The following is a 10819-nucleotide window of genomic DNA, read 5'->3' as shown; positions in this document are numbered from 1 at the left end:
TTGTTATTCAAAATTGTTCACTTGTTGTCTGTTTTGCTGACAAAGCATTCAAACTGAGCAGAATACAGAAAGAGCAGAGATTACAAAACAAATCAGGAAATGACTTCAAACTTACTGAGAGCGAGGCCTCTGTTACAAATCTGTCTCATACAAAAACATGCTGTACAGGTCCAATATGGTAAGTGTTCACGGGAATCCAACAGCTGGCTCTACCTGAACCACTTAAATATTTTATAAAGTCACTGAGTCAACAGTTTCTAACGTTTGTTTTCTTAATTGCAGTTAAAGTGTGGCTGGTAAAGATGAAAACACATACAGAATGTAAACTGTCTGAGTTTGTGAAATTTGTTAATAACAAACGACACAAAAACAAAGATAAACAACACAAACAGGCTCTTAATATTCATTAATAATTAGAAAACATCTAAACATCCTGGTCGTGGATTTTTACAGTCTTAGTTTCGCTCACTGTCATCTTCATAATCATCATGATCAACATATGACAGGGGGAGGTCCTGAGGTGGGCGGGGCTGTCTCTGGTGATGTCACCATGAATGGCAGGAGCAGCGTTTGCCACATGTTGCTGAAACATCACAGCACACTGGTGTAGTTTCATTTCCAGCTGTTTAACATTTGACACGTCAACACTGAGGCGAACAAGAAGAAACAGTGTTGGGTCTAAAATAACTGGCAGGAAGTAACCAGTAACCAGCAGTTAGAAAGTGGATGGCATGTGTTTATAGTGACTGCGTTATGGTTACTACAGTTAGGTAACTATAGTTACCAAAAGCAGAAGCACACAGACCAACAGGGATCAGATGATGAATGTTACAGGAACTCGCTCATCTGTGGTGATCACTGAGTGCTGCTGTGTTCTTTTATTGGAGTTGGCTGGTTGGACAGTCGAATAGTGAAAATGACTTAAAGAGGTCTAGAATATTACTACTATTAAACATTAGAGCTCAAGTTTGGATCATTTAGATCTAAAAAGAATTTCAGCAATCCAGTGAACAGACAGGAGTTTAGAGGACAGGTTGGTGTTATATTTCAAAATTACAGCCAATGAGATGTTGCATGGTGGAGCATCTTCTGATTATTAATGAATACAGTATGTTATCATTTTCAGTTCAGGTGTCAAAGTAATTTAAAAAACTTTTAGTTGCCAAAGATTTAAAAAAGTGATAATTATAGTGAAGAAAATCTATTTTTCATCCGTTTATTCAAACATTTTAAACCTCAGCTGTCTCAGTCCTTCTATAACGTTCTGCAACTACGACTAACCTGAGGAGGCTTGGATTTGGCTGCAGGCGTCCCTGAACATCCTCCTCAGCAGCACACATGTGGGTACCATATAATATCACACTTCCTACTGAGCTTTGCTTCCTCACAAGACTAAAGGTGGCATCCTGTGTCACACAGTCTTATCATCATCCACCTGGAGAAGAAACATTTACAGTAATCCTGGTTTTGTTTTCTGATCCTGTAAAAAGATTGAGGTCAGCAAAGCCCAGAGAACACAAGATACACAAGGTCAAACATTCAGACTCAAACAGCCTTCATCAATGAAGAGCACCAGGTTGGTCCAATTATACTAGATATCATCATACATCACATTACTGTGTATGAATAATAACCAAGAAACAAACTCAGAGATGCTGAGGATGTGGTCCCATCATCAGACTGTAAACAAACATCTACCAGACTTCTTTGTTGGAACAGGTAATGCCTAAAATAGGGCTGATTCTCCCATCAGGGATCTGTACAGTGTATTAACCTGTGGTATAAGCAGCAGTCACTGAAATAAGAATAAGAATAACTTTATTTATCCCGAGGGAAATTCTTTTGTCATGTACATGCTCAAAGCAGCAGGAGAGACAGAGGAACAGATGAATAAGATATACAATATATACAATAAGAATAGTAGTGTACAGTAATATACAGTAGGATAGTGCAAGACATAGTATCAAATAACTCTAACGAAGTAATATATATAACTATATCCTGGAGAATAAATAACTTAACTATCAGTGCAGGCGATTCTATAAAGTGACATATTATTGTGCAATTGAATAAAGGGAGTAGCAGCGTATGATGGGGGGATGAAACAAATATTCAATAAGGTACTGTTGGGTAATATTGCACGGTCTGGAAGGGAACAGAATAACATTGGTAATAGTCTCAGGAAAATCAGCTACAGAGTGAGGAAGAGTTAAACAGTCTTATAGCCACCGGTACAAAGGATTTCCTGTGGCGGTCAGTTCTGCATTCTGGGGCAGTGAGTCTTTTGCTGCGTTTGCTCCGATGCTCCATCATGGAGGAGTGCATGGGGTGACAGGGGTTGTCCATGATACAAAGAAGCTTTTTTAGCATTCTCCTCTCAGACACCTCCTCCAGGTTCTCCAGTCTGACACCCAGGACAGAACCAGCCTTTTTAATCACTTTGTTCAGCCTGTTGGCATCAGCTGTCTTCACCCCACTGCCCCAGCACACAGCTGCAGAGAACACAGCGCTCTCTACCACAGAGTGATAGAACATGGTCAGCATTTTCCTACAAACATTAAAGGACCTGAGCCGCCTCAGTAGGAAAAGCCGACTCTGCCCTTTTTTAAAGACAGCATTGGTGTTCTTGGTCCAGTCCAGTTTACAGTCCAAGTGTACCCCCAGGTACCGGTAGTCCTCCACGATCTCTACATCAGCCCCCTCTGATGGTGACAGCGGTAGGAGGAGGAGCATGCTTCCTAAAGTCCATAATCAGTTCTTTTGTCTTTGTGATGCTAAGTTGTAGGTGGTTTAGCTCACACCACTCGACAAAGCTGTCCACCACACTCCTGCGCTCCTCCTCCTGTCCATCCCTGATACAACCCACAATGGCAGAGTCATCCGAGAATTTCTGCAGATGACATGACTGAGACTTGTACCTGAAGTCAGATGTGTAGAGGGTGAAGAGGAAGAGAAATATTACTGTTTCACATAATAAGATCTACTTCATAAAAACCAGGGTGGGAGGATTTTAGATGACCTCTGAAAACTGACTCACCTCTGCGAGTGTGAGGCTGTTCCTCCAACCTCAAAAAAAATCTGACTCTCCAGTCACAGACAAAAACAAATATCCAGCAGGGCGATGGTAAACGCTGACTGGGTGGATGCTGGAGGTTGCTGGTCACACACATTAGCAGAGTGCTTCTAGTTCCCACTGACCCATGTGGACAGTGACTGTGGAGAGCTGCCCTGGCAAACTGAAAAAGGGAAATAACATTTAAAAAGCCAAACAGGATTTCCGTAAAGACCATCTTGGAATCAGTAATCAAAGATGGATCACAAACTTATAGAAAATCATTGGTTCATCAAATAAACATGAACAGGTTCCTTAACTGTAAGCAGTTAAGATGTGATTTGATTCCCATCCTTCATGTACACAGCACATTTGTCAGGGCCTTCAGGTAAATACAGGAATAATCTCAGGTAACATGGCTTATTGTAGGAATTCTGTGAGAAAGGTTGCTCTAATATTACCACAAAATCCAAGGACAAAGCAACAGCTCAGATTTCTTGAACAATTTAAAAAAACGTCAGCCTATCGATCCATTTTCTTCTTTATATTTAATTCAGGGTCACAGTGGGAGGGTTGGTGGGTGGGTGGAGGGCTCGGGCCTGTCCCAGTAATTATAGGTAGAGTACACCTGGACAGGTCACCAGTCTGTCGCAGCACTAACAGAGACAGACATCAGAGTAACAAGTCTGTTTAAAATGACTGCAAGCTTGCTACAGCTGCATATGTGACCATGTGTTTCTGTGCATACAGTCCACTGCAGGAAGCTGCTGTCAATGTTTTTGAGTCCACTTTAAACAGACCTCACAAAAGGCTGATGGAGCTCGTCCAGTAGTCTGAATTAAGAATGACACCTTTGGCCAGGGATTAATCCAGCACATCTCCTCACCACCTTCATTTTAACGGTCCTGGAGTGTGTACTCTTAAGTATTTTTCCCAAAGCTGAATAAAAAATACTGATATTTAATAAAATACTCGGTTAAGTAGGTGAGGCAAAGTTACAGTTACTGGATCTGTTTAAGACCAAAATACATTCAAATGAATTACTGACATGGACACTTTGTAAAAAACAAAAATTACTAAACAGTTCATGCAAAAATTTTACTAAAACCTTTGAATTAAACTTCAAAGTTTTCATTTCGAGCACATCTTGATGTTTTCTTTTAAACTCCACTGTGACTGTGTACACAGGAAAAACTACAAAAAGATGTTTGTTTGTTTGTTTTTGTAAACACTGTGGAGCGATCTGCATTTGTTATTGCTAAATGTAAATATTTGTGTTAGGAGTTGGTGGGGTTTCTCTGGTGTGGTGTCACGGGCTCTGCTTCTGTTTTCAGCTCAGGTAGGCGGGGTGGTGTGTCACGGGATGCTGACACACCGGCGGTGCATCAGACGTCATTTGATGGAGCGTTACTTAGGAGCAGCGCGACTGACGTCTGGTGTCGGAGTGTTGCCACCTCCTCGTGGGTAACGTGTTTAATTCTCCGCGGTGTGCATCACGGCCAACCTATGTCTTGGATTTTGTTTGCTTACCTGTTGTCCTGTATCCTCAGCCGGATCCATCACCCGCTTACCTGTCAGCTGTTTGTGAAGCCGCATTTCCGGGATCACTACGGAGATCAATTACAGCGTTTCTCCCACATCCCGAGAATCCTCGCCCGAGCCCGAACAGCCAGTGTGACAAGTGAGCTCTCAAACTCTCCCCATGTTTATTGCTGTTTCTTACCGGTGGTTTGGCATCTCCCCCTAAAGTTTCGTTTTCTTTTTCTTATAGATCCACGCTGCGTGCGCGGGTAACCCCTTTCCCTCCGAATGCGTGTCAGCCTCCTCCCCTGGTTTCCCTCTGTTTATTCCTCAGTATAATCTCATCCCGTGTAAATAAGTTTGACACAGCAAATAAAGAGCACTCCCTGCATTTTCTGCGCTTCTGTGTATTCTGCCATAGAGTCCGTTCACTCAGCATAACAATTTGTTACTATTTAATGATCATAATTTCATTTGAACATAGGTTTGATTTAGTGGAGTCAGTTGTTCCCATGCATCATTCTGTAAGTGTGAGAATGAACTAAGATTAGAAAATGTCAAAATATAAAGTGTGATTTATTTTTATTCATCACAGCATCCTAAACTTTGCTGAACTTTTTGAAATATAAAATGAACTCGCTGAGTGTTGACTGTCACATTTCAAAGCACCAAGTAAAGTTAAACTATTAAACTTTAACTGGGTCAGACTTGTTACTGCATGTTGTAACCAAACATACCACACCCTGCATCATGTGATTGGCTCTTGGTCGCTCTGTAAGAATATTTCTTTAGTGCCTCCCTTCACAGATGTGTCTGTATCAGGATGGGTCTAAACAACATGGTGTAAATGCAGTTGCTGGTGAGCCTCATTTCCTGTAGGAGGTGAAAAAGAGCAGAGATCTGTTTCCCTTCAGAGCACAGAGGTTGTTTCTGTTCAGAGGAAGTGAAACTGTCTGACAGTCACTGAGAGACGGTGAAACGGCACAGCACATGAATCAAATGGATCAAACAAAATTCTGCTGTTCAGTCTGTTTGGATCTACTGAAGGATCCGGTGGCTATTCCCTGTGGACACAGCTACTGCAGGAACTGTATTAAAAGCTTCTGGGATGAAGAGGAAAAGAAGAAAATCTACAGCTGCCCTCAGTGCAGACAGACTTTCACAGCGAGGCCTGTCCTGGAGAAAAACATATTAGTGGCAGATTTAGTGGAGGAGCTGAAGAAGACTGGACTCCAAGCTGCTCCTGCTGATCACTGCTATGCTGCACCTGAAGATGTGGCCTGTGATTTCTGCACTGGAAGAAAAATGAAAGCATTCAAGTCCTGTTTAGTCTGTCTGGCATCTTACTGTGAGAAACACCTTCAGACTCATTATGATTCACCTACATTCAAGAAACACAAGCTGGTGGAGCCCTCCAAGAAGCTCCAGGAGAACATCTGCTCTCGTCATGATGAGGTGATGAAGATGTTCTGCCGTACTGATCAGCAGAGTATCTGTTATCTCTGCTCTGTGGATGAACATAAAGGCCACGACACAGTCTCAGCTGCAGCAGAAAGGACTGAGAGGCAGAGAGAGCTGGAGGTGAGTCGACAAAACATCCAGCAGAGAATCCAGGACAGAGAGAAAGATGTGAAGCTGCTTCAACAGGAGGTGGAGGCCATCAATCAGTCTGCTGATCAAACAGTGGAGCACAGTGAGAAGATCTTCACTGAGCTGATCCATCTCATCCAGAAAAGAAGCTCTGATGTGAAGCAGCAGATCAGATCCCAGCAGGAAACTGAAGTGAGTCGAGTCAAAGAGCTTCAGGAGAAGCTGGAGCAGGAGATCACTGAGCTGAAGAGGAAAGATGCTGAGCTGAAGCAGCTCTCACACACAGAGGATCACATCCAGTTTCTACACAACTACCCCTCACTGTCAGCACTCAGTGAGTCTACAGACTCATCCAGCATCAATATCCGTCCTCTGAGCTACTTTGAGGATGTGACAGCAGCTGTGTCAGAGGTCAGAGATAAACTACAGGACATTCTGAGAGAGGGATGGACAAACATCTCACTGACAGTCACTGAAGTGGATGTTTCACTGTCAGATCCACCAGAGCCAAAGACCAGAGCTGGATTCTTAAAATATTCATGTGAAATCACACTGGATCCAAACACAGCAAACACATATCTGTTATTATCAGAGGGGAACAGAAAAGTAACATTAATGAATCAACAACAGTCTTATTCTGATCATCCAGACAGATTCACTGCATGGCGTGGATGGTGTCAGGTCCTGAGTAGAGAGAGTCTGACTGGACGTTGTTACTGGGAGGTGGAGTGGAGAGGGGGAGGAGTTTATGTAGCAGTCGCATACAAGAATATCTGCAGAAAAGGATATGAATGTGGATTTGGATATAATGACAAATCTTGGTCATTAGAGTGTAACAACAACATTTATACATTTCTGTACAACAACATCCAAACTCCTGTCTCAGGTCCTCGTTCCTCCAGAGTAGGAGTGTACCTGGATCACAGAGCAGGTATTTTGTCCTTCTACAGCGTCTCTGAAACCATGACTCTCCTCCACAGAGTCCAGACCACATTCACTCAGCCGCTCTATGCTGGACTTTGGTTTCATAATTTTGGAGACACTGCTGAGTTGATTAAAGTGAAATAGACTGAAGTCTTTCATATTGTGGGTTTAAATCTGTATTTTAGTTTCATTTTATTTCCTCTCCATCATTTCTGCACAGAGATCAGCTGTCAGTCAAACATTATGGGTGGTACCTCCACATCTTCTAGTTGTTCTCTTGATGTTTCTGAGTTTTTAAAGGAGATCTTTCCTGTGACTGTTTATGGAGGCTATCACTGCTCATCATCATTTTGATTTACTAAAATATTTCTCCACATGAAAATGTAAACTTCTCTATCCTCTAAATGTTTCTGGAATATTTGTATTGAAAAATGTCGACATTTCTCTTTATGAGTATGGCAGACCATGTGTGTGTGTTTGTGTTTGTTTTTGTCAAAATCATCAAACAAATGAGGAAAAACTGTGATTTTAATGAATGAATTCATATATTGTGTTGATGTTTTATTGTGTGAATAAACTGGAAGGTTTGACTATAAATCAAACTTTGAACAAAGTCTTTTCTTCTGTCTTCATGTTCTTAAGTCCTTTCAGATGTTTGTAATGGTCCTTGAATGCAGCATCAGTGTTACAGGTTGTGACTCCTGTGAACAAACTGACACAGTGTGATATTACACATATTTAAATCTGTCTTTACTGATGATGTTGAAGCTGCTGAAGGCTCAGTGAAGTTTTGTCTTCCTGCAGGTTAACAAGTGAAATCTGAAAGTGATGCACAACACAAGAGGGCGCCTTCATCCTGCTAACAGGGATGTAGAGGAGGTTAAAGCACCTCAGCTCAGTTTGTCCACATGTTTTACATTCTGCCATGTTTTTAGGCTGAATAAAGCCTTTATCATAAAGTGCATTGTGTCATAGATCCTGGTAAACTGAATCAAAGCATCATTAGTTAGATGATACAGCTCCAAACTAAATAATTGACTAACACTGTAGAAGCATTTCCTTCAGCTTCAGCCCATTTCATTAAAAACAGCAGGACTGTTGATGAGAACAAACAGCAGGGACACTGTATCAGCAAACACCACAGTTTAACATGAACAGTAAAAATCCCATAAAATGACTATGAAGACTCAATAAATATGTTGTCTGTCATCTACAGCGCCTCTCTGGGGGTGATTGCAATAATACACAAAAATGCCTTTTTTTCACACCTTTTCTGGTCCCTGTAATTTCACTTTGTTCCTGACGTTAACATTTTCATAAAACCCGTCCAAGCCTTTTATTCCTCTTGAACGGAAAAAAATCAGCAGCTTTGTAAATGCACCATATGGGCCACATTTAAAACCACAGTATTACTCTTCATAACAAGAGAAAAATAGGTCAGTTACAGTAGAACAACTACATTGTGGAGGTAAACACAGACGACACGAGAGCTCTCGATTGACACTGCTCGTTTATTTCTTATCACCACACAACTGAACTCTTTTCCCTCCAAAACACAGCAACAACACTTCCTGAGAACTGGGTGTGAGTGGAGCCCTCCAGTGGTCCACCACACATGCCCCCCCCGAACACCCAGTAGGGTCATCCCCTAGTCCAGAACCCTCGCTTTAATTAAACGTCCAGAACGGCTGAAGCGGGGAGGTGGAGAGCTGGCGGAGGGGAAGCGAGCCTGATGGCCAGGCTGGCATGGGCGGTCAGGAAAAACTGAAGACAGCTCGGGCCCCGCCAGGTGGGGGGCGCTCCCAGAGGAAGAAGCAGGATTGTCCGGTCCAGTGGAAGGCGGGCGGCCACGGCGGGGGGCCTGAGCCGGCACCACCTGATCATCCCGAAGCACATGTGCTGGTTTAAGTCTGTCAACAGAAACAGCCTCCTGTCGACCCCCAAAATCCAAAAGGAAATACTTCCGGCCCGGTTGAATAACCCTAAAGGGGCCGTCATACAGTGGACGCAGCGGAGGCCTATGAGTCATGCCTGACAAAAACAAACTGTGAGGAGTCCAACGACCTTGGAACAAAGGTGTCGGGCACACAATGGTGCACTGGGCCAGGAAGAGAAAACGAGTCTCTTGGGGGACGGAGAGACAGCACAGATGGAGCGAAGCACGGGGGTGGGCTCTCAGGCAAGAATTCCCCGGGGACCCGGAGGGGCTGACCGAGGACCAGTTCAGCCGGGGAAACCCCAAGGTCTTCTTTAACCGCGCAGCGCAACCCCAGTAAAACCCATGGAAGGCGGTCAACCCAGTTGCCATCTGTGAGAGAAGCACGGAACGCGGCCTTAAGCGACCGGTGGAAACGTTCGCACATCCCGTTGGCCTGCGGGTGGTACGCAGTGGTTCGGTGGACCTTGACCCCCAGGCCGTCAGCCATGGCAGACCAAAGCTCGGAAACGAACTGGGGGCCCCTGTCTGAGGTGATGTCGGCGGGGGGACCGAAACGCGAAACCCACGTTGACAAAAATGCCCTGGCCACTGCTGCTGCTGTAGTGGACGCCAGAGGCACTGCCTCAGGCCAGCGGGTTGTGCGGTCCACTACAGTCAAAAGGTGCGTGAAACCTTGTGACTGCGGCAGAGGACCAACCAGATCCACATGCACATGATCAAAACGCCTCCCTGGAACGCGGAATGATTCGAGGGGCGCCTGTGTGTGCCTATGGATCTTAGCACGTTGGCATGGGATGCACGCGGCTGCCCACTCTTTCACTGATTTACGAAGGCCCGGCCAAACGAACCTAGAGCTGACCAGCTTGACTGAGGCCCGGACGCCTGGATGAGAGAGGGCGTGTACGGAGTCGAAAACGCGACGACGCCACGAAAGGGGGACTACAGGGCGTGGACGGCTGGTGGAAACATCGCAAAGCAGGCTGGGCCCGCCGTTCCACAAGGGTCTGTCCTCCAATACAAGGCCCGTTTGCGCAGACCGAAGGGCAAGGACGTCCGGGTCGGCCTGTTGGTCAGCGGCCATAGCCTCGAAGTCTATGCCAACATAAACGGGAGAGACCAGCACACGGGATAGACAGTCAGCCACGCAGTTGGACTTACCAGCCACGTGCTGAATGTCAGTTGTGAACTCTGAAATGGCTGCCAACTGGCGCTGCTGGCGCCCGCTCCACGGATCAGAGACCTTGGACATCGCGAATGTCAAAGGTTTATGATCGACGTATGCGGTGAAGCTCCGACCCTCGAGAAAAAACCGAAAATGCCGTGTCGCGAGGTGCAGGGCCAGCAACTCCCTGTCAAAAACGCTATATTTGCGCTCACTGTCCCTAAGCGTGCGACTAAAAAAAGCGAGCGGTTGCCAGACACCGGAGACCCGCTGTTCTAACACCGCGCCCACTGCCACGTCCGACGCGTCGGAGGTCAACGCAATCTCCGCCGACGGAAACGGGTGGGCCAGCAGGGCGGCGTTTGCCAGCGCGGTCTTGGCCCCAGAAAATGCCTGGATGCGTTCCGGGAGCCAATCAATCGGGTCCTTAGCTGTTTTACCCTTCAAGGCAGCATAGAGAGGCTGCAGCAGGTGCGCAGCTCTGGGGAGAAAGCGGTTGTAGAAATTGACCATCCCCAAGAACTCCTGCAGCGCTTTAACGGACGCAGGACGCGGAAAAGCCGCAACGGCCCGGACCTTGTCAGGCAACGGAACCACACCGTCAGCGGAAATGCGGTGGCCCAAGAAATCC

General features: G+C 45.3%; 1 protein-coding gene and 1 long non-coding RNA gene across 2 annotated transcripts; both read left to right on the top strand.

The window, feature by feature from the left end:
* Positions 1–905: 905 nt before the first annotated feature.
* Positions 906–1558, top strand: LOC148097546 (uncharacterized). The gene is made up of 3 exons (XR_015716806.1): positions 906–1033; positions 1241–1340; positions 1491–1558. It is a non-coding gene; the product is annotated as an uncharacterized LOC148097546 (long non-coding RNA).
* A 3994-nt stretch (positions 1559–5552) lies between these two features.
* LOC148097545 (tripartite motif-containing protein 16-like) lies at positions 5553–8995 on the top strand. Its single transcript, XM_087832427.1, has 2 exons — positions 5553–6984; positions 8782–8995. Exons 1-2 carry the CDS (start codon positions 5564–5566, stop codon positions 8993–8995), a joined length of 1635 nt encoding a protein of 544 aa, XP_087688553.1. The 5' UTR covers positions 5553–5563.
* Positions 8996–10819: the final 1824 nt, after the last annotated feature.

Source organism: Neolamprologus brichardi, chromosome 18 (genome assembly GCF_056152115.1).
Source record: "Neolamprologus brichardi isolate AB-2024 chromosome 18, ASM5615211v1, whole genome shotgun sequence".
In the NCBI taxonomy this organism is placed as follows: Eukaryota; Metazoa; Chordata; class Actinopteri; order Cichliformes; family Cichlidae; genus Neolamprologus; species Neolamprologus brichardi.
This window is presented reverse-complemented; position numbering and strand designations above follow the sequence as displayed.

Coding starts and splice junctions, on each gene's coding strand:
- LOC148097545 (XM_087832427.1), top strand. CDS start 5,564: ATGAATCAAATGGATCAAACAAAATTCTGCTGTTCAGTCTGTTTGGAT. Junction 6,985..8,781: donor GGATATAATGACAAATCTTG/GTCATTAGAGTG, acceptor GAACGGCTGAAG/CGGGGAGGTGGAGAGCTGGC.